General features: G+C 42.7%; 1 protein-coding gene across 7 annotated transcripts in view; it reads right to left on the minus strand.

Annotated features, from left to right (window-relative positions):
• LOC123997865 (protein cordon-bleu-like) overlaps positions 1–24,996 on the minus strand; it is a 64,132-nt gene that overhangs the window by 7,737 nt on the left and 31,399 nt on the right. For all 7 annotated transcript variants that reach the window (XM_046302493.1, XM_046302495.1, XM_046302494.1 and 4 more), the window contains 2 exons: positions 21,591–21,764; positions 9,325–9,898 (listed from right to left, as the gene is read on the minus strand). In XM_046302493.1, the coding sequence (XP_046158449.1) occupies positions 9,325–9,898; positions 21,591–21,764 (748 nt within the window). The remainder of the gene's footprint in view (positions 1–9,324; positions 9,899–21,590; positions 21,765–24,996) is intronic.

Consider the following 24,996-nt stretch of genomic DNA (forward strand, 5'->3'; position numbering starts at 1 on the left):
TCCCCTTAAATTGTTTAACTTGGGTCAAACGTTTCGGGTAAATTGGGTGAATTTTGGCCCATTCCTCCTGACAGACTGATGTAACGGAGTCAGGTTTGAAGGCCTCGTTGCTCGCATATGCTTTTTCAGTTCTGCCCACAAATTGTCTATAGGATTGAGGTCAGGGCTTTGTAATGGCCACTCCAATACCTGGACTTTGCTGTTCTTATGCCATTTTGCCACAACTTTGGAAGTATGCTTGGGGTCATTGTCCATTTGGAAGACCCATATGTGACCAAGCTTTAACTTCCTGACTGATATTTTCAGCTGTTGCTTCAATATGTCCACATAATTTTCCTACCTCATGATGCCATCTATTTTGTGAAGTGCACCAGTTCCTCCTGCAGCAAAGCATCCCACAACATGATGCTGCCCGTGCTTCACGATTGGGATGGTGTTCTTCGGCTTGCAAGCCTCCCCCTTTTTCCTCCAAACATAACGATGGTCATTATGGTCAAACAGTTCTATTTTTTATTGATCAGACCAGAGGACATTTCTCCAAAAAGTATGACCTTTGTCCCCATGTGCAGTTGCAAACCGTAGTTTTTTTTTTCATGGCGGTTTTGGAGCAGTGGCTTCTTCCTCGCTGAGCGGCCTTTCAAGTTATGTCGATATAGGACTCGTTTTACTCTGGATATAGATACTTTTGTACCCGTTGCCTCCAGCATCTTCACAAGGTCCTTTGCTGTTGTTCTGGGATTGATTTGCACTTTTCGCAAAAAGTATGTTTATCTCTAGGAGACAGAACGCGTCTCCTTCCTAAGCAGTATTACATTTACATTTACATTTAAGTAATTTAGCAGACGCTCTTATCCAGAGCGACTTACAAATTGGTGCATTCACCTTATGACATCCAACCCTAACCCTAACCCTGGCTGCGTGGTCCCATGGTGTTTATACTTGTGTACTATTGTTTGTACAGAATAACGTGGTACCTTCAGGCGTTTGGAAATTGCTCCCAAGGATGAACCAGACTTGTGGAGGTCTACAATTGTTGGAAAAATTACTTGTGTCATGCACAAAGTAGATGTCCTAATCGACTTGCCAAAACTACAGTTTGTTAACAATAAATTTGTGGTGGTTGAAAAACGAGTTAATGACTCCAACCTAAGTGTATGTAAACTTCTGACTTTAACTTTATGTTCCATTTATTAGGTTTACAGTATTATCCAGCCAGCATGCAGAGCACACCACTGAGAAGTCGTTAGAGAGACGCTTTAAAGCCACCCAACCCATGAGTGTGTGAGAGCTGGGCCTGTCAACTTCAGGCAGAGCTGTAATGGTGAAGAGAGCCTGTTCCTGGAGATCCAGTGACTCACACAGAGTGGCCCTCCCAAAGCACTGGCTTAGCCATCCAAAACAAATTCTTACACAAACATGAACTCATCCTTTCTCCCATCACATAAACCCAAATAATGCACAAACCAAGTCAAGACTCTAAGGCAGTAAGTCTCTCTCTGTGCCAGTAACACTCTCTCACACACATCCAGTCATAGACATCTATCATCTCTCTATCCACAACATACTGAAACACACTAAGCCACATTACCAGCACACACAGACCAAAATCCCAATCACAAATAATTTCCTCATGGCCTCAATACACAAATGGTCTTAAGGCTTTAATGTCAAATGAAATGATAAAATATTAATATTTTCATGCTTGTCCATTTCAAGGAAATCCTTGATCTCAATGATCTGTCTTGGACGCCATGCTAATTTTGCACTTGTAATGATATGTTTTTAAATGCTTTTTTTGTACAATATAACACAATTAAAACCCACATGAATGCTGCTATTGACAAAGGCACTTAAAGGAGGGCTGAATATCTGGATAAGCCAATACAGAAGAGTTATTTATTTCACTCACACGTCCAACGTAAAAGCTAAAAACATGTAAACAAGAGTGACTTCTATATGGCTCTCCACTGATATGTTATCGCAGTGAAGCTGCTTCTCACAAACCCACTAATACTAACCAATGTCCAAGGAGCTAATCTCATAAAAAGGATGAACCCTCCACATAAAAAGTGTCATTGATTTATTGGTCACTCCTTAATGGAGTCAATCAATCAGCATGCAGAGAAACAACAGCCTGGTTTCTAGTTACTAACCACTACAAACACTAAGCAATAACATAGAAATCTATACCACCACCAACAAATCATTGATATGGAGATATCGTATGACTTTCCTTACACCCTCATTTCAGAATGTCTACATCAATCACTCCACACTCAATACATGTATGGCTATTTCATCTGCACTTAAACAGCCTACTGATCACACACATCCCTGTCCCCATCAGCCCTACACGTCACGTTCCTCTTAGTTCTCTACCGAACAAACCACTGTATAACTACCTGAAATACAAAATGGCTTATAGTTTATACTGTATATACAGACATTTATAAAAACAAGCCACAAAAAACAAGGAAAAGAAAAGACATCAACAAGAGAGGATTTGAAAGTGTAGAGATGGGAAAGAAAGGAAGTTCAAGGGGCAGTTCTAAGAACAGGAAAAGGAGGATGGAAGAAGCAGAGGTCCAGCAGGAAGACATGAAGGTGCAGAAGAGGCGAGGGAGGAGAGGAGGTGGTAGAGGAAGACAGTGAGAGGACGGCAGGCCAGAGAAGTCTGTCTGTGTCTGTTCACCGAGGCTTGGAGAACGGGAAACGGACAGGGGCACAGCAGTAGACTGTGGAGGGGAGAGGCAGAGGAGAGGGAAAAGAAGAAGACATGAGATAGAAATCGGACAGGGTAGATAAGTGTTCTGGAGCCCTGAAGAAAGAAGGTGCGGCTATCGCAGCCTGACAACAGAAACTCACAGCATTTTACAGACAGCAGGAGATTAACAAAAACATACAATGAAAGCCTCACAGGATGATTAACGTTGAGTCTTAAATGGCACACTATTCCCTATATAGTGCATTACTTTTGAACAGAGCCCTATAGGCCCTGGTCAAAAGAAGAGCATTATATAGAGAATAGGGTACCATTTGGGATACAAGGAACTTCACTGTCACAGCTGACCTTCAGCATTGGGCTCAGCTTGCCTATCAGCCTGTCTGTTATAAAGGAGGCCTCGTAACAGGTTTAACTGGCTGCAAAGGAGATGAACGACGTGGCAAGCCTGGGTAGAATGTCCACATGAGCCGGACTACACGTTAAGAGGGAAAACTGTGATACACACAGATTGATTTTAACATTCTTGTCATTTAGCAGAAGCTCTGATCCAGAGCAACTTAGTGCATACATTTTCATATATATATATATTTTTTTGTACTGGTCCCCTCTGGGACTCAAACCCACAACCTTGGCATTGCAAGCACCATGCTCTACCAACTGAGCCACACAGGACATTCAACAACAACTATGAAGTTCAGGGAGGGAAGCAGCACTGAAAAAGGAGAAGAGTTAGACGAAGACATGAAGGTTGGAAGGAGAGTGGCTGGCTGCCGGAGGGAAAGGCAGGCCAACAGTAGAGGAGGTCAGCTGGGATGAGAGACCTACACTGAGGGGGCCTCCTCCCCGTGGCTCTCTGGTGAGGCATCGGGGGAGTCTGGGTCTGAGGGAGGGGGAGGGTACTGCAGGGGTGGGGGGATGACTAACTGGGGGGGGCTCCCGTACTGGGGTTTGCAGAGGTTTGAGTGGTACTGGACACTCAGCACCTAAAGAAAAGGAAGGATGCAGAATGGGGGAATGGGGGAAATCAATAAGCTTAAATTATATTGCCTTTGTTCATCATACTGTGCAGAAAGAATTTTGTTGTTGTTGTTTTACATTAAACAATAAGCAAAATACACAAGACAATCAATGAATGGCTACATTAACAAATTACTGAAAGCTGCTTATAACTGCTTAATGTATGTGGAGAAAGTACAGTAAAGCTACTCGCTTGAGTGGAAGCCTCTCAGTGGCAATTGTGTTGCTTGCTGATCAGAGTCTCTAATCAGAGCCCCTTAAACAGAGCAGAGATAACAGACTCTACGCCCCAGACTCCAGCTAGGGAAGATCGAAATGGAGCTTCACAAAACACTCCAGGCCAGGGCGGGACTACCGCATTTGGGGGCCCCTGTTTTAGAAAAACAGATTCATTTTTTTAGGAAAACAGCTAACTTCCTGAATTTCAACACATTGTGTGTCCAAAGCTAGTCTACACATTTTGTCATGAGGCTCTGAAAATATGCTGCAATTTTAAAGCTAATTTCCGGCAATTCTACACTTTTTGTCATGGGTCAGATAACAAAAAAGAAATGCTGTTTGAAAGCTAATCTCATGCTATTGTTCACAGAAAATGTTGCAGTTTTAACCTTTTCACCTGTGAGTTCCAAATATCTCTAACGTTCGCCCCAACATGAGTTGTTTTATGCACCGGATGTCAGAATCAAAGTTGATTTGTCACGTGCGCCGAATACAGCAGTGAAATGCTTATTTACAGGTTCTAACCAATGGTGCGGGAAAAAAAGGTATGCATGTGTGTGTAGGTAAGTAAAGAAATAAAACAGTAGAAAGACAACCACAAGGCTATATACAGACACCTGTTAGTCAGGCGTATTGAGGTAGTATGTACATGTAGGTATCGTTAAAGTGACTATGCATATATGATGAACAGAGAGTAGCAGAAGCATAAAAAGAGGGGTTGGCGGGTGGTGGGACACAATGCAGATAGCCAATGTGCGGGAGCACTGGTTGGTCGGGCCAATTTATGTAGTAAGCACTGTTCCAAAATGTGATTGATGCACAACAGGACAGTGAACCCACGCTGCCTGCTAATTATCTATAGGCTGTTTCAACCTGTCAATTTCTAATAATTTTCTAACAAGTTTTATTTTCTAACAACGGTATGAATTGAGGTGTGTTCCTCCTCCTCATTAATTCACATAAAAGTAGCCCATTTCACTGTTGCGGACAATATATGTTGAGGCTTTACTACTGAGCCGGACAAACTTTTCTCTTCGAGGAGAGCTCAAGCACCTGCCCAGCACCTTTCCACAGATCAAATATGCAGATATTTGCGCAGTCTTGCACAAACTTTATCCCCCTGGCACATTTTCTGGCTGGCACTCGCATTGCCTTCATTGTTGTTTTCCTTACAAATAACAACTTCGGACATGTGTGCGTTCCTATCAAAGTAAGTGCCTTATTTTCTGTATATCGTGTTGTCTTTTCTACTGTAGCATACAGATAAGGCATTTCCAGTGTTATTCACATGTTTTCAAGTACAGTTTACAACTAATGCACTCTGATTATTGCATAGATTGTAAAGGACACCTTTGATGTATGTAAAATACTTTTTTGAATGTTGTACTGAGTATGATAGCTAAGCTATTTGCCAGCGAAGTGTGATGCCATGTTTGTTGACATTATACAATGCATTCTGGGTGTCACGTAAACATCTGTCAGACAAAATATGTTATAATGAGGTGAAGGAATAGTTCACTCACCTTTCAAGTAAACTTCCAGAAGTGAATGAAGGGAAGTGAATGATCATAACACACCCCCTTCAACTGCAAACAGACCAAACTCCTACTTCTTATCTTTGGTTGACGTGAAAAAAACAAACTGGGTGGCGTGCACACACTACCCATCGCCGGATTACATTCGATTTTTAGAAAGTGTTTTACTCAATTATTTTGATCAATGGTGAGCTCACCCTTGACGTGATGAATTGTAAATAGTTATTTATATTAGTTCATTCACATTGTGGTTTCTGTTAGCTAACTATGACTGCTTGTGTTACGTCAATCTTTCCTCAGTTAGCGCTAGGATTAATGTCGTCTACATTTTCCGGTTTGGATGATTGTGTTATGCTGCCGCTACTTCTGTGAATGTCTGAACATAAGGACTGTGTTTGGAGGACTGTGTTTGTGCAAAATATTTCTGTGAAGAAACAGTGTGGCCAGCTTAAACGCTGACTGTTGCATCAATCGAAACATCCAGGGGGGTTTCAGAACAGTAGGCCACTTAACAAAACAAGAAACTTCATATCTGGTGTTTTATGTAACGGTGTTTAATCAAAATGAGTCAACAGTTGACCATAGATTTTCAGAATATTGTCATCTGGGAGTTCCATCTGCTTTGACTCATATCAGTGATCACACACATAGTATGGGCACACAGCAGCAGTAAACTCAGAGAAACATTCAGAGAAATCTTTGTGATTATGATCTCACAGAAAGACTGATGGCACTGTGTGGACTGGAGCTGAACGGCCTGCCACGGGGGTGTAACTGTTTGTTGGTCCTAAATAGAACCCTATTACCTATATAGTGCACTACTTTTGACCTGGGCCCATAGGCCTCTAACCATAAATAGTGCCCTATAAGGGAACAGGGTGCCAATTGGGATAAAACCAGTTACAGGCTGATGTAATTGCAGCCAGTGCTGAGTGATGTGAGCAATATGTCAACGTGTGCCTCACACATCCCTTACTCAGCAGCTGATGGACCACATGGAGTAGAGCTGGCCCGTTGGAGTGACTGACTAACTCGGCGCCTCATCCCCTTTAGATGACTGACTGCGTTCCAAGTGTGACAGCTAGCGCCACAAAAATATGTACCTAGCTACGGGACTTAACCGCACACAGAGAGTTTCCCTATTGTCAGCACATTGAAGATAAAGTAAGACGTAGGGTAAGAAACACACCATTCAGAGGCTAACAGATGACCTACAGGCCCTTTAGAAACACTGAGGGGACATGCGCGCGCACACACACACAGCACGTGGGTGTTTGAAACAGCCCCAATTGAGTGTGTTGAAATCTCCTGTTTATTTTCAGACAGAAAATGTATCTTAAGATGAGAATCAACGATCCAAAAACCATCTATTAAAGAGACCACCTCTGTGCCTGAGCCAAACATTTACAATTGGGTTGAGGGACTGTTTTTTTCAAGATAGATAGATAGATAGATAGATAGATAGATAGATAGATAGATAGATAGATAGATAGATAGATAGATAGATAGATAGATAGATAGATGAAAAAAGAGAGCACAGAGGAGCAGTGTGCCATGTGAGAGAGGAAAGAAATGTCTGGGTTGCACTACTCCTGCTAACAGAGCCAATAGAGGTTCTCTTCACACAGCTGGAGAGGCAGGAAACAACTGCGCTCACATACATTCTAGAACATAAACAACGATTATCTTTAGCCCACAGGGGTTAAATTAGGGGAAACATCTAAAATCCCTGTAGTACATCATCCCTAATTGATGCATGTCATCTATTTATTTTACAGACTGTACAATCGGTGATGTACAATCACAAATATACAACTCCAGAACATAATGATATGTTTTGTTATGCTTTGGGGAAGTCTAGTTGTTCTGCCTTGTGAGCAACATATAGGTCTGTGGTTCTGACAGGGTCTTCACAGCAGAAGTCTATTAGATACAGTGCCTTGCAAAATAATTCATCCCCCTTGGCGTTGTCCCCATTTTGTTGCATTACAACCTGTAATTTAAATGGATTTTTATTTGGAATTCATGTAATGGACATACACAAAATAGTCCAAATTGCTGAAGTGAAATGAAAAAAAAACAAACTTGTTTGGTGCAACCAATTACCTTAAAAAAGTAATATAATTAGTTAAATAAAGTCCACCTGTGTGCAATCTAAGTGTCACATGATCGGTCACAGGATCTCAATATATTTACACCTGTTCTGAAAGGCCCCAGAGGCTGCAACACCACTAAGCAAGCGGCACCACCAAGCAAGCGGCACCATGAAGACTAAGGAGCTGTCCAAACAGGTCAGGGACAAAGTTGTGGAGAAGTACAGATCAGGGTTGGGTTATAAAAAAGATCTGAATGTTTGAACATCCCACGGAGCACCATTAAATGCATTATTAAAAAATGGAAAGAATATGGCACCACAACAAACATGCCAAGAGAGGGCCACCCACCAAAACTCACAGACCAGGCAAGGAGGGCATTAATCAGAGAGGCAACAAAGAGACCAAAGATAACCCTGAAGGAGCTGCAAAGCTCCACAGTGGAGATTAGAGTATCTATCCATAGGATCCCTTTAAACCGTACACTCCACAGAGCTGGGCTGTATGGAAGAGTGGCCAGAAAAAAAGCCATTGCTTAAAGAAAACAATAAGCAAACATGTTTGGTGTTCGCCTTCCAGCAGGACAATGACCCTAAGCATACTGTTAAAGCAGCACTCAAGTGGTTTAAGGGAAAACATTTAAATGCCTTGGAATGGCCTAGTCAAAGCTCAGACCTGAATCCAATTGAGAATCTGTGGTATGATTTAAAGATTGCTGTATTTCAGCGGAACACATCCAACTTGAAGGACCTGGAGCAGTTTTGCCTTGAATAATGGAGAAAAATCCCAGTTGCTAGATGTGCCAAGCGTATAGAGACATATCCCAAGAGTCTTGCAGCTGTAATTGCTGCGATTTTAATTCCAGGTTGTAAGGCATCAAAATAGGAAAAATGCCAAGGGTGTGAATACTTTTACAAGCCACTGTAGGTCTGTGGGTCTGACAGGGTCTTCCCAGCAGAAGTCTATTTGTTCTGCACAGTGTCTTGGGAATAGCAGAGGGGAGGGAGACACACCCAGGTCTATAAATCAACTCCTCAGAGCAGTCTGCTTTAAGTGCGTCCACTGCACTAAACACTTCATCCCTCAACCTCTCATCCTCGCCAAGCTAAATAAATATTGTCCGCTTCAACCCACTTCAAGAAAAGACCCACCGTGGCAATCGATATAACTCTAGTCTTGTGCATTTTGTTCCCTTGCTAGATTAGGTAGTACAGTGATTATTTTAGGATGGAGAAATGTCAAATTCTACACTACAGTGCATCAATAGGAATAGTGAGGCTAATAGCTATGCTATTTCACCTGGTTTACTGAGGACAGATTGTACAAAATGTAAGGCAATCAAATCTGCAGCGCTGCAATCCCGGCCAACTCCTGTCCTGTGACGTGGGGGTTATTTAGTTTATGCTGCCTTGGTTCTCTACTGGCTAAATGTCTGTACAGGTATCATGTCTACCACCAGCAACTCAGTTCAGGTTGAGGGGAACCTGTTATAGTGAAAAGCAGTAGTACTGCAACAATCCTTGCGGGTGTTCTCCAATTGGGTAAAACCAGTTGGAGGAGATCATTAAGGAACCTACCTAGGCAAGGGTTGTTACACTGTTATATGACTGCTATAACTAAGCATGTTCCGTCCCTTCATCTACCGCTGAACACTGTGACTGGAACAGCCTGGTTGACGGGAGAGAGAACTCAATCGCCTCTTTACATTGACTATATGTGTACTGATGATACTGACCCATGGCGCTGTGTCGGTTGTTCTCCGTCTCGTCTAGTTTCAGGCCAAGAGCAGATTCTCCTCTGGTCTCCTCTGGTGTGGTACTGCGGGACAAGTAGGGGGTGGGCTTGGCCTTTTCAACCTTGCTGGTAGGGGCGGAGTAAGAGGCGACATTGATCATAGTCTTGCTCCTGGGGCCGGTGACAACCTTGCTGGGGGCGGCGTCTCGGGAGGAGTCAGCCATGGCAGCACTGCTGCTGGGGGAGGAATCAGGGCCGGGCTTGGACACATCAGCCCTGCTGGAGGCGGAGTCAGAGTCGGCCATTGAGGTGTCAGCGACAGAGGTGCCGGCGGCGACCCCACTACTGCTACTGCTGCTGCTGTAGACAGACCCATTACTCAGCTCAGAGCCAGAGTCCTCCTCCGCAGGCAGGCTGGGGGTAGGAGAGCTGGGGGCTGGGGAGGGAGAGGGGGCCATCTGGGCAGAGATGAAAGGTGCTGGGGTGCTAGGAGCTGGAGTAACAGAAGTAGTAGGGGTAGGAGGGGGTGCCGGGGCCTTCCTCTTCCTCAGTGTACTCTCTGAGTCAGGAGCCACCTGAGAGAGAGGGAGAGAGAGAGAGTAATGAGTCTTGGGCTTAACAACTCCCCCTAGCCGTGACAATATACCCTATGAACTATATATTCTTGGACATCATCACTGCTCATTAACATTATTAAAAAGGTGCAGTACACATAAACCGTGTCTCCATTTCCTGGTTGCTAAAATTCGAATCTGTTACAAAACAAGCAATTATTGTGTAGAAAGTCATTGTACCATCTAAGCCGGTGTGAAATATATTTTCCATAACCAAAAATACTGTATTTACAGCAGTTGAAACAGGTGTACAAAACCAAAAATAAAAGATGCAAAAACATAACTTAAGAATGGGAATCATACAAATAGAGCACATAGAACAGATCAACTGCTTGTTAGGCTTTCATTGAGAATGACATAACTAACATTTCTATGTGAATTTGGTCGGATCGCCAAAAAGTTACATATTGTAGCTTTAAGTTATTAACACCTTTTAAAGATTAAATTAATTGTATGGATTATGGAACTTTGCCTGTCAGTCAGACTATCAGTCAAAATATCTAAGTGTTCCATGTTTATTTGTTTGCTGTTACTGAAAGGGGTATTATTGCTTCCTTATACAACAAAACAATGTGTGACCCATTTAATCTGAGCATGTCCTCTGATCCTGGAGGCATGGAGAATAAAACACTAAATGTGTTTGGTGGCCACTTCAAATCGAGCTTTATTTATATAGCACATTTCAGACATTAATGCAATGCAGGGTGCTTCACAGGAGAAATCACAACTAAAACAACAACAAAACATAAGAACAATAAAAACTGAAACACTAAAAAAGCAGCCTAAGGAAAATGTGTGTTTCAAGATCTCTTAAATATGTCAGGCTATTCCAGAGGCTGGGGGCATAGTAACTAAAGGCTACCTCTCCATGCCTCTTGGTTCTAGGCTTTGGGATAGTTAAAAGGCCAGTGCCAGAGGACCCGAGGGACCCACGAAGTACATTACTTAAAAGCATGTCTGACATGTATTGGGGTGCACAATCGTGGATTGATTTAAAAACCAATAGAAGTGCACTAGCAGCCAGTGCATTGACTTTAAAACCGGTGTAATGTGGGCTCTCCGTCTGGTCTTGGGCAGTACCCATGTTGCAGGATTCTGTTTGTTTTGCAGTTGACCAGTGACTTTCTTGGGTAGACCAGACAGGAGAGCATAGACCAGATAGGAGAGCATTGCAGTAGTCAAGCCTGCTTGTAACAAAATTATGGATGAGTCTCTCTGTATCATCCTGAGATCGAAACAGCCGCACCTTGGCAATGTTCCTCAGGTGGTAAAAAGCTATTTTGGTCACATTCTTAATGTGTTATTCGAAATTTAGATCAGAATCGAACATGACCCATAGGTTTTTTTACCTGGTGTTTTCTTCGATGCCCATGAATCCTATTTGACCGTAATGTTGTATGTGACCTAAAGCTTCACATTGATCAAAAAAGGTGTGAGTTTGGGCGCATTAGCCTCATCTCAAAATAGTTGTGATAGGAGAAAACTGAGGATGGAAAGTTACTCCACAGTACTAATCTAATTGACAAGGTGAAAAGAAGGAAACCTGTAGAGAATAAAAATATTTCAAAACTTGCATCCTGTTTGCAACAAGGCAATAAAGTAATACTTCAGAAAATGTTGAAAAGCATTGCTGCAACTCCCATACGGACTCGGGAGAGGCGAAGGACGAGAGCTGTGCATCCTCCGGAACACAAACCAACCAAGCCGCACTGCTTCATGACACCGTGCCCCACTTAACCCGGAAGCCAGCCGCACCAATGTGTCGGAGGAAACACCGTACACCTGGCGACCGTGTCAGCGTACACTCCGTCCGGCCCGCCACAGGAGTCATTAGTGCGTGATGGGACAAGGACATCCCTGCCGTCCAAACCCTCCCCTAACCCGGACGACGCTGGACCAATTGTGCATGGGTCTCCCGGCCGCGGCCAGCTGCGACAGAGCCTGGACTCGAACCCAGAATCTCTAGTGACACAGCTAGCACTGCCTTAGACCACTGCGCCACTCGGGAGACCAACTGAGTACCAATCTACATATTTTCAAGTATAGTGGTGACTGCATCATGTTATGGGAATGCATGTAGTCATTAAGGACTGGCATGTTTTCCAGGATAAAAAATAAACGGAATGGAGCAAAGCACAGGCAAAATCCAAGAGGAAAAGCTGGTTCAGTCTGCTACCACCAGACACAGAGATTAATTCAACTTTTAAGCAGGACAATAACCTAAAACAAGGCAAAATCTACACTGGAGTTGCTTACCAAGAAGACAGTGAATGTTCCTGAGTGGCCGAGTTACAGTTTTGACTTAAGTCTGCTTGAAAATCTATGGCAAGACCTGAAAATGTTGTTGTCTAGCAATGACCAATTTGAAATAGGTTGAAGACTTTTGAAGATAATAAATGGGCAAATGTTGCACAATCCAGGTGTGGAAAGCTCTTAGAGACTTACCGAGAAAGACTCACAACTGTAACTAATTGCCAAAGGTGATTCTAACATACAGAATCAGCGGGTTGAATACTTATCAAATCAAGATACAGTATATTAGTGTTTTATTCTTCATATTTGTTTTAACTGTTTTAATTGTTCAAATTTCTCACACTTTGACAGAGTATTTTGTGTAGATCATTGACCAAAAAATGACAAATACATTTTAATCTCACTTTGTAACACAACAAAATGTGAAAAGGGCACTATATATACACACAGTTGAAGTCGGACGTTAAGAAGGCCAGCATCCTGGAGTCGCCTCTTCACCGTTGACGTTGAGACTGGTGTTTTGCGGATACTATTTCATGAAGCTGCCAGTTGAGGACTTGTGAGGCGTCTGTTTCTCAAACTAGACACTCTAATGTACTTGTCCTCTTGCTCAGTTGTGCACCGGTGCCTCCCACTCCTCATTCTATTCTGGTTAGAGACAGTTTACGCTGTTCTGTGAAGGGAGTAGTACACAGCGTTGTACGAGTTCTTCAGTTTCTTGGAAATTTCTCACATGGAATAGCCTTCATTTCTCAGAACAAGAATAGACTGACAAGTTTCAGAAGAAAGTTCTTTGTTTCTGGCCATTTTGAGCCTGTAATCGAACCCACAAATGTTGATGCTCCAGATACTCAACTAGTCTAAAGAAGGCCAGTTTGCTTCTTTAATCAGAACAACAGTTTTCAGCTGTGCTAACAATTGCAAAATCGTTTTCTAGTGATCAATTGGCCTTTTAAAATTATAAACTTGGATTAGCTAACACGTGCCATTGGAACACAGGGGTGATGGTTGGGCCTCTGTACGCCTACGTAGATATTTCATTAATTTTTTTTGGTTAAAGCCATCGCCAGCTACAATAGTCATTTACAGCATTAACAATGTTTTCACTGTATTTCTGAGCAATTTCATATTTTAAATGGACAGAAAATTTGATTTTCTTTCAAAAACAAGGTGATTCGTGTATATTATAATTGTTTTTTTTTGCTAGGTAGCGTTAGCTTGCGCTAGTCGGCTGTACCTGTGCCAAAACTCCGGTATTTTTCATCCTGTAGCTTGTTCTCCATCGTCTTTTTAAATAGTGAGCCAACATGTTTTCAGCCATTTTATTTCCATGACTCATCAAAACTCATTCTCATGCTCTTGTCTCTCTGCAGCAGACATATAGTGAGCAATATGTTTGGAACATTTAAATCGCAATATCAAATTCCAATACTATAGAATGGTGATGTTGTGGAAAATTCTGCCACCACAGTGAGAATGCAATACATATTGTATCGGCACCTACGTGTCGTGATAATATTGTATCATGAGGTCCCTGGCAATTCCCAGCCCTAATTAAAATGGGTCAACACTTCCTTATATCTTCGACTAATTTCCCCCCTGCTACAAACTGTCTGTACTACTTCTACTATCATCTGTCTGCATGTCAACTGGTGAGCTGTTTATGAACTCAATGACTCCGGTCTCCAGCACAGAGACCATCAATATGGAAAGACAGCACAGCATGGGCAGCCCCATTGCTTAGCTTGCTCCTACTGAAAGGGATATTATTGCTTCCTTATACAACAAAACAATGTGTAATCCCTTTAACCTCAACATGTCCTCTGATCCTGAAGGCATGGACATAAAAACACTTCCAACGGTGTTTGGCGGGTACTTCAAACCTTTGCATGGGAATCCTATTTGACCATAATGTGTGTGACCTAAAGCCTTACATTGAACAAAAAGGTGTTGCGTGAGTTGGGGTCGGGAGTGCATAAACCTCTTCACAAAGGCGTTCCTCACCTTTTCTATGGTTGCACATATCATCTACGCAAGGGTGAAATTTGATGTCTAAATATTTAATGTGTGTGACAGCACCGATCAAGTTCGTGAAGAAACAAATGACCATATATTTGCCTCAGCCTCAACTCTATTTGTGTGTGTGCAAATCTGATACAAAGGTGAAGAAAAACAATTCTCAAATGTGAAGACAATGTATTAAAATGGGTCAACGCTTCCTTCTATCTTCAACAAATTTTCCCCCCTGCTACAAACTGTCTGTTCCACTACTGTCGTCTCTCCGCATGCCAACTGGTGAGCTGTCTTTGAACTCAATGACCCAGGCCTCCAGTACAGAGACCGTAGATATGGAAAGACACGTTCTATCCTTGCAAATGGCATCCTGTGTGACAGCATGGCTAGCCCCATTGAGGGCTATCTCCATTTTAAAGTAGTCATCCAGAGCCCTCTATCTTCATGGCAGAGACAGACAGCCATTACCCTGGTATTACTATTCCCTCTACCACTGACAGACTGTAACTCCCCATGCTTCCTCATCTTACATGCTCCATTAGATCCACAAAGTTGACCTGACACAACTCACTGTCTCAAAACTATGCAGTAAATGTATGGTCCAATGAGAAATATTCATCACTCTCTGAAGTGTGTGTGCAAACGGTTTATATTGCAGGCGTTATGCTTCCAACATATATATCAGATTTAGACGGGAGCTAAACCATTGCCATGCAGGGTTATTAAATATACTAAGCAAGGGAAGTTTTGGTCTCCGTTTGGCCAATCTTATGTACATGTTCCCCAGACTTAAATTGGCTCCTCTAAATCCCAAAGTGCACCACTCAGTCACTTTAAACCGTAATCTATAGCAGAGCAACACAATCAATTCCCCTGGTATGTTTACACTCCAGTACAACAGTAGTATGGAGCATTCATAGAGAATAGCATGATTAGTCTGAGAGGACGCTGTTGCTTCGTTCTGCTGCACTGGGCTGCACAGTATTGTCTTTCACTCTGAAGAGCAGCCAATCAGTCACACACGTGCGCACGCACACGCACACATCTTCATATCCCAGTCAGTCCTCCATTACAGCTTCAACTTTGCCCCACATGCTATGGTATGCCAGAGACCGACAAGTATGAATGGTGGTGTGATGGTGGAGTTGGTGGAGGTGCATATACAGTTCAGGGAGTTTACGCAACTCTACCTCTGTAAAGAAGTGCACGGTGGCGGGCAGTATGTAACACAGCGTTCCAACCACAATGACTCAATCCCAGAGAAACACCACAAGCATTTTCTTAGAATATAAAAATAAAACAAGGACATTCTGACTTACTTCAACCACATTCAAGCAATAAAAATAAAAAAGTTTGACAAATCATTTGTTATGGCTTGTTGCTACTTTCATCGCAATTTCAAGGTGGTGGAGGCGATTTCTCAAGGAGGTGATTTTCCATGAGCCATGCCCAAACTGCTGTGCACTCTCTCACCCAGTCAGCCTACCTACCACTTGCAGCACTCTACTAACTCTATATCGCAGACTGCATCAAATTACATTGACTATATACTGATGTGCTGCCATTCAATGCTGTCATTCAGTCAAAATTTTCTATAGCTTTTCTACCACCTAATCCTGCAGGAATGCTAGCTCACTCCTTAATGGCTGACTTGGTCTATGTCACAAAAGGGACCCATAGTGCACTACGTTAGACTAGAGCTCTATGGGCCCTGGTCAAAAGTAGTGCACTATTACGTGAATAGGGTGCTTATTGGGGATGCAGGCTCAGTCCCCTGGCTGCCAAAGCTCCAGCTTTTTAATTACTCAACACAGCACACCGCTCCAGAGCTGGCACAGTGAATTTACAGGCTCTTTATGGTCAGACCACACACACACCAAAGTAAAAGTATATCAGTGCTCATTTCATTAGTCCACTTCAAATAGAGAACCAATGTAGATAAAGTGTGGACTACTCTGTGGAAACTGTAGTGAAAATAGGTCCATTATATAATCTTTATCAGTGCTGGATATTACTTTGTCTGGTTAAGGTTAAGATTACATTCTAACGTAAAACCACAACAAGACCTAGGTTTTTTGTCATTCTTTGACGTACAAAACAATTATTTCAAAAACAACTGAGACTGTGATTTGGAAATAATAATGATTTAAAATGTGAACATAAACACAAAACACAGCTCCAAACAAGCCCCATTATCTCCAACAGGAGGAGAGAAGCCCATTAGAGCCAACATAACATGGTGAAAAAACAACATTCCCCACAACATTTCTGTGAGAAGACGCCACCACTACTTCATTAGATTTACACACACACAGAGAGAGAGAGATGGTAGACTACACAGTTCCAGTGGGCTGTTTGTTTTGGCATTAGGGGCCTCTTCCTTTGTTCCTGAGAACACAACTTTCTTCCTTAGGAAAGAGGTAAGGAGCATGATAGAGAGAGACTCCCAAATGGTACCCCATATCAGTGTTTCCCAACCCTGGACCTTGAGTACCCCCAACAGAACACTTTTTCATTGTAGCCCTGGACAAACACAGCTCATTCAACTCATTGAGGTCTTTATGATTATTTGACAAGTTGAATCCAGTGTGCTTGTCCAGGGATACAATAAAAATGTGTACTGTTGGAGGTACTCGAGGATCAGGGTTGGGAAACACTACACTATATAGTGCCCTACTTTTACCTAGGGCTCTGGTCAAAAGTAGTGTACTATATAGGGAATTGGGTGCCATTTGGGATACATACCAAACCTGCACTCAAAACTATTAGAGCTGCCCATGCTTCCGTTTCCGACTTATTTTAATCACACTGTTCCACAGCAGAGCCTGTCACACTGAAACATCCACAGTGTTGCCTAATCACTCATACATAAACTAGCAAGTTTGCATGAAGTGAAACAAGACAACCTAAAATAACCTGCATGGCCTTAAGTGATAGAATTTCATTTACAGAGTGTGTTGATTAAAGGAAATGGAGGTCTTGTCAGCAGATGGACTGAAAAACCAAGGCAGGCCCCTTGAATAGTCCAATTCAGAGAGGCGTTGAGTAAGTTAAGGCTTGCACACCAACCATTCTCACTCCAACTCAGTGTTCTGCAGCCACATGGTTTACTTGCATAACAATCATGTAGGCCTAACAGGGATTGCAAACATATGACTCAGATCACAAGCTTCCTCTTAAAGGCATCATGTGTGACATTACAGAATGTGGAACATTTAAAAAAAAACACTACTGATCAAAACTGAGGTTTCCCACGAATTCAAGTTTCTTTCTTTCTTTTTTTAGAAAGGGTCCACAACCATTATTGAGAATGGTATCATCAGCCCAATGTAGAAAGATCCAAATCACGCAAGATTGTAAACAGACGACTTGTATCTTGCTGAAACAGATTAAAACGGTAGGCTACATTAAAGTGGATTAATAGCGCTGCAGTACAAAGAGCCAATGACAGATTGCTATGAAAGACTAAACCCCTCTTGGTTCAGATTATGACATCTCCCTAAGGAATAGTTTATGCAGGTAATGCTAGCCATCTCAATCAATCACACTTCGCATGTGCTGCCAGCTATCCCCCTGATGGGATGGAGTCTGAGGTTACGTCCCAAATGGTACCCTATTCCTTATATAGTGCACAACTTTTGACCAGGACCATTAGGGATGCTGCCTCAGACTGTACTGCTTGGCAGGTCCACCCTGAAAGCAGAGCCAGGAGTCGATACATCAACATCACTAGGAGCCATGCTGCAGAGAAAAACAGAGGATATTCACTAGGCTCCATGACTTGTGTCCCGTTGATTTAAATACTTGAGAATAGATCAGGTCAACTACTGAGATTCAGAGAAGAATAACACTCCTTAGAGTAGGATTGGAAAATTCTGGTAACTTTCCCAAGATTCCCAGGTTTTCCAGCAATCATAGTTGGAAGATTCAGGGGGAAAAAAAGGAGCAAGGAATCTGGAATTCTCCAACTAGGATTTTGGGAAAGTTACTGTAATTGTACAACCCTATCCTGGAGTGAGCAGATTGAACCCCCCAAAAATGAAACCATGGAAGATATATTACTGAATGTCTATTACAAAATGCATCAAGCGTGTACTATAATGATCATGTACAACACTGTGTTCCAACAGTAGGCTCCAAGTCTCTTAGACCAATCACTATTCTAACCTAACCTACCTAACCCCCTTCCCTTTCAGTGGTCTTCTGAGTTAATGCCATCTCATCTCAAGAGATATTTGTTGAAATGATTCAAAAAAATGTACAGCAAACTTTTGTTTGTTGAACCCTCAACCTCACCTGTCCTCTGCTCTGACTATGTACAGTAACATTGGCATAAAGTGCCTGTCAAGCTGATTTCACACCTATCTGCCTCTGGAAACACGACACCCCACTTATACATATTTGATGTTGTGCCACCAAAACACACCTCATTCACTGCTGCAATCTCAGAACCAAATCTGGTGTTTATGTTAACAGTTTGTCTGTCACTAGAGACCCCTGTTGCATAAGCCCGATTTTACCTTCCCAGCATGCCAAACAGGCTTACACAAGTGTGTTTGCCTGTGTAAAACCTATTACCGAACACTGAAGCAGAAAGCTCAGGATGACAGGCTAGGCCATGTCACAAAAGGCATTCTTTACATGACCTCTCACATGCGGACCACACCACTCGAGTTGCGTGCGTGAGCACTGCAATCATTGCAGCCACACAGTTTGCGAGTGTCTGTGTAGTCAGGTGCTAAAATAAAACTTGGTTCTATTTGTGACGCGTGACATGCTGCAAGTCCCACCTCTCCCATCTCCTCATTGGTTTTTAGGAGTATATCCCCATGTGGGTGATTGAAAGATGAACTGAGGTCCACACTCCAGTCCAGTCGGTGGTGGTAATGCAACTTAAAGTTGGTTGCCAACATCCATATAATGTCCAAAGAAGAAGAAGAAGAAGTCTGAAGGAGGTGAGATTAATAGAAACAAACTTTTACCCTTTTATCTGTGGATTAATTGTCAGAGTAGAGGGCCTTGTGTATTTCAAGTAAAATAACAACCCAATATTTATATCCCAGGACAAATTAGCTAGCAACAGCAAGCTAGCTAGCTAAATTGGTATCAATGTTTAATGCTTTTCGACCTGTCCCCAAATTAATATAGTTGGTTCAGAGTTCGTTTTGATATTTCAACCTGTGTGTCCTGATCGTGTCTAGTGTGGGTGGACAAAATCAACACGAGTGCAATGTTGCACATGGACACACGCGCACGTGCTGTCTCGTCAGAATGTTAGCCTACTCCTGTCCAAATCATAATATCAGCTATTTGTCTAATAAAAGCTTAAAACACTCCTTCAGCACAATATGTTGGATGCATACCAAATGGCACCATATTCCCTTTGAAGTGCACTATAAAAGGGAATAGGGTGCAATTTGGGATGCACACTTTTTTGTCTTGACCCCAAATAAACCCAGTTGGCTATTTGATTGAAGGTCTTGGGCTTGACTATTGGTTGTAAATTGATACTGTATTGAGATCAATAGAGGGTCATAACTAGTGATGGGGAAAATAAATCGATACAGTTATCAGGATGTTATTTTTGACGATATATAGTTTTTGACAATATCGCAATATTATTTGTGCACTAGTTGGCTGTACCTGCACCAAAACTCCAGTATTTTTCCTTCATAACTTGTTCTCCATCTTCTTTTTAAATTGGGAGCCAATTTGTTTTCAGTACCTTTATTTCCATGACTGATCAACATTTGTTTTCTCATGTCTCTCTACTTGACCCTCTGCAGCAGACATATGGTGAGAAATATATTTGGAACATCGAATCGCAATAAAAATCACAGTATTGAATTGCAATACATATCGTATCGGCACTTAAGCATCGTGATAATATAATCGTGAGGTCCCTGGTAATTCCCAGTTTAACATTCTTAGAAAAAAGGGTTCCAAAAGGATTATTTTTGGTTTCCGGGAGAACCCTTTTTGGTTCCATAAGAATTTGACCTGAGAGAACCCTTTTTGGAACCAAAAGGATTCTACCTGGAACCAAAAAGGGTTATTCCAAAGGTTCTCCTATGGGTACAGCCGAAGAACCCTTTTAGGTTCTATATACTGTAGCACATTTTGCTATACAGAGTGTAGTTATACCCCAGGGGAACAGATTGTCATCACTACAACAATAGCCATCCTACCAGTAGCTCAGGCTCATGGAAAGGAGACCTAGGAGCAGCCATCCCGTCCCTCAGGCACTCTGTCCTCATCTGATCTCTCTGTCCTTGTCTAACCCTCACAAAAGGGTACATCGGGCCCATGTGTCTCAACAAGCAGCCAGCCATCTTCCAAACACAACACTTTGTCTCATCCGTGCTGGCGAGTCACAGGACAGCTAGTGTTGCTTATCTCTGGGTGAACGGACTGATAAAGACGTCATCAGTGTGGTGTTTCTGAACAGTGTCTAATACCCTTTTCAGACATATGGAATGTGGCGCCTTGAAAGCGCCTCGGCTACAGCATGTTTGTTTGTCTGTTAGTGTACACTAGGGCTTTTTAAATGCCGACACAAAACCCTCTCTCGAGATCGTGTCGATGCACCACTGAACAGGCATTTTACTTGTCAATCAAATGATCTCGAGCTGCCTGAGTGCAACCTGGCTGCCTGCTCGCAGACCACTCTACCATGATTTACCAAGACGTTTAGTTAAAAGAAAACACATCTAGCACCCTACCATAAAAAACTGCATAAAAACAACAGCACATCAATCAGCTCATTTTATTGAACACTTCTGATCCGGCACTTTATTTAATTGTCTGAAAGGCTATCAATTGTTGCTATAAAAGGGTATAATAAGACAGGCGAGAGAAAAAATAAACTGGGAGCCACGACAACATAAACCCAAATGAAATCCTGTTTGGAAGAACAGCGTGAGTAGTACACAGAATACTGTGTGGACACCTTGTGCTTCTCTACAGGAGTATGTGTCCAAATGGCACCCTATTCCCTACATAGTGCACTAGTTTTAACCAGAGCACTGTAGATCCTGGTCAAAAGTAGTACACTATATAGGGAATAGGGTGGCATTTAGGATGTAATCCATTTCACAGATTAACCAGTGTGTTCCTGTTATTAACGGTCACTATGACCACAACACACAGTTCCAGACAAACCCCATTCTCTCCAACAGGAGGAGAGAAAACCTTTAGAGCCAACATAACATGGTGAAAAAACATTTCCCACAACAACACCACGAGAAGAGAAAGAACACTACTACTATTGATATTAGATCCACAAACTGCACAAGGAGATTAGAGGAAATGTTTATCCAATGTTGCAATAGTTGATCTAAACACAGGTCACCATGACCTGAAGTGTGTGTGTGTGTTGCCCTCTCACCTGGTAGGACTCCGGTGTGTAGCAGCCCTGGCAGGGTGTGGGGGCCGTGGGGGCCCGCCTCTTCTTAATCTCTATCCTGGGGGACATCCTGGAGATGTTCATGACGGACTGGGACTGGCCCAAGGTGCTGGGCCGCGCGTCCACACAGGGCACGATGGACACTGTGGACAGGCCCTGGATGAGGAGGGAGAGAGAAGGGTTAATGGAGAACAGAAAAATAATGACACACAGACAGATAATGTGACACACACACACACACACACACACACACACACACACACACACACACACACACACACACACACACACACACAGTACAGAGCTACATATGAACTGAGTGGCATTTAAAGGTCAGGTAATTCTAAATGTTCTCAGAAACCCAGAATCACAGGTTGATATGGTGGACAGTGGAAATGTCAAGGGCCAGTTCTGAATAGTGAGCATGGGTCATGCCCTTTATTCACCAACGCTGTGTCCCAAGTGGCACCCTATTCCCTGTTGTGCACTACTTTTGACAAGGACACATAACACTATATAGAGAATAGGGCGCCATTTGAGACTCCGACTAACATGGGCTCACGACTGATTCTAAAATATGAGCATATCTTCATCATGGTCTGTTACTGCAGTGGTAAATTAAGCCAATGCAAAGCTTAGTGCTGGGTCTGTCTCCTCTTGTCTGCAAGAGGAGGCACTCAGATCCCTGTGAATCAGGATGCTTTGCGACAGTTGTGACAGCTGCAGTCAGCTTTATTACCTTTCTGTAGCTACGCCGCCTCGCTAATACACCCTCTGTCTGTCTGGGAGGGATGCTGCTGAGCAATGGGGGACGATCAAAGAATGATCAAAGGCTTTACTAAGCATCTGAAGCTTAGCCTGGTCCCAGATCTGTTTGCACTGCCTTTCCAACTCCTATGGTCAATGTCGTGCCAAGTGATCATAAAAAGGAGTTGGCAAGACAGCACAAACAGATCTGGGTCCAGGCTATGTGAAACGTCCTAAGCTTCTGTCTCTGTACTGTAGCACAACTAGGAACAAAGATATGCATCTTTAAACGATGGTGGTGAGGTTTAAAGAAAAGAAAGGAAAACGTATGAAGTCAAAATGACACAGCATTTCAGACAATTCCTGAGCAGAGGATCAAAGTAGTCATGAAAAAAAGTTGAAATGACTAAAACATAAAGTTCTAGTCATTGGAGGTAATCAGTGAACCAAGCACTTCTCACAGTGGGGAGAATGAATGGAAAATGTGCAGGAGGGAGAGAAAAGCACTCAAAAGTATTCAGACCTGGGAATAAATAGAATTTGTTTTCTTTCAAAAGTATTTTTTATCATTTGATTGAGCCTGCCTGGTGTGCCAGGTGGGCATGGTTTGAACTTCTGGGACTATTTCATTGGTTCCATTACACCAGGCAAGCACAATCAAACTAGCCTAGTCTACTAAGGAGAGTCAGTGTAGCTTTGAGGGAGATGTGAGTTGCCAATTGCTTGCATATTGTATAAGCTTGGAAAAGCAGACCGAGCTACTATACAGTAATGTAGAGCAAAGAGAAAAAGACGTTTGTAACTAAAAACCTAGCTGGAGTCTTGGAATCCTGCAGTAGGTTTACTGCTGCCCCGCTCTAAGAACAGAGCTTACTTAAGAACACGTGCCTCTCCCACCTGCTAGATATCCCTGAATAAAATAATAACATCTAGCAGACGTTTTTATCCAAAAGAGACTTAGTCATGCTTGCATACATTTTACGAATGGCTGGTCCCAGGAATCAAACCCACTCTCCTGGCATAGCAAGCGCCATGCTCTACCAACTGAGCTACAGAGAACCACATGATTTATACATGGGCATAATTGCATACCAAGGATAGATGACATGGCATACCTTACACAGTGCACAGTCGGCTTTACTCTATTCCCTTCTATTGGCTGCCGCCTATACAGTGGGGCAAAAAAGTATTTAGTCAGCCACCAATCGTGCAAGTTCTCCCACTTAAAAAGATGAAAAAGATGAGGCCTGTAATTTTCATCATAGGTACACTTCAACTTTGACAGACAAAATGATATTTTTTTCCCAGAAAATCACATTGTAGGATTGTTTATGAATTTATTTGCAAATTATGGTGGAAAATAAGTATTTGGTCAATAACAAAAGTTTCTCAATACTTTGTTATATAGTCTTTGTTGACAATGACAGAGGTCAAATGTTTTCTGTAAGTCTTCACAATGTTTTCACACACTGTTGCAGGTATTTTGGCCTATTCCTCCATGCAGATCTCCTCGAGAGCAGTGATGTTTTGGGGCTGTTGCTGGGCAACACAGACTTTCAACTCCCTCCAAAGATTTTCTATGGGATCTGGAGATCTGAAGACTGGCTAGCCCACTCCAGGACCTTGAAATGCTTCTTATGAAGCCACTCCTTCGTTGCCCGGGCGGTGTGTTTGGGATCATTGTCATGCTGAAAGACCCAGCCACGTTTCATCTTCAATGCCCTTGCTGATGGAAGGAGGTTTTCACTCAAAATCTCACGATACATGGCCCCATTCATTCTTTCCTTTACACGGATCAGTAGTCCTGGTCCCTTTGCAGAAAAACAGCCCCAAAGCATGATGTTTCCACCCCCATGCTTCACAGTAGGTATGGTGTTCTTTGGATGAAACTCAGCATTCTTTGTCCTCCAAACACGACGAGTTGAGTTTTTACCAAAAAGTTATATTTTGGTTTCATCTGACCATATGACATTCTCCCAATCTTCTTCTGGATTATTCAAATGCCCTCTAGCAAACTTCAGACGGGCCTGGACATGTACTGGCTTATTCAGGGGGACACGTCTGGCATTGCAGGATTTGAGTCCTTGGCGGCGGAGTGTGTTACTGATGGTAGGCTTTGTTACTTTGGTCCCAGCTCTCTGCAGATCATTCACTAGGTCCCCCCATGTGGTTCTGGGATTTTTGCTCACCGTTCTTGTGATCATTTTGACCCCACGGGGTGAGATCTTGCGTGGAGCCCCAGATCGAGGGAGATTATCAGTGGTCTTGTATGTCTTCCATTTCCTAATAATTGCTCCCACAGTTGATTTTTTCAAACCAAGCTGCTTACCTATTGCAGATTCAGTCATCCCAGCCTGGTGCAGGTCTACAATTTTGTTTCTGGTGTCCTTTGACAGCTCTTTGGTCTTGGCCATAGTGGAGTTTGGAGTGTGACTGTTTGAGGTTGTGGACAGGTGTCTTTTATACTGATAACAAGTTCAAACAGGTGCGATTAATACAGGTAACGAGTGGAGGACAGAGGAGCCTCTGAAAGAAGAAGTTACAGGTCTGTGAGAGCCAGAAATCTTGCTTGTTTGTAGGCGACCAAATACTTATTTTCCACCATAATTTGCAAATAAATTCATAAAAAATCCTACAATGT

This window comes from Oncorhynchus gorbuscha, linkage group LG15, assembly GCF_021184085.1.
Source record: "Oncorhynchus gorbuscha isolate QuinsamMale2020 ecotype Even-year linkage group LG15, OgorEven_v1.0, whole genome shotgun sequence".
Classification (NCBI taxonomy): Eukaryota; Metazoa; Chordata; class Actinopteri; order Salmoniformes; family Salmonidae; genus Oncorhynchus; species Oncorhynchus gorbuscha.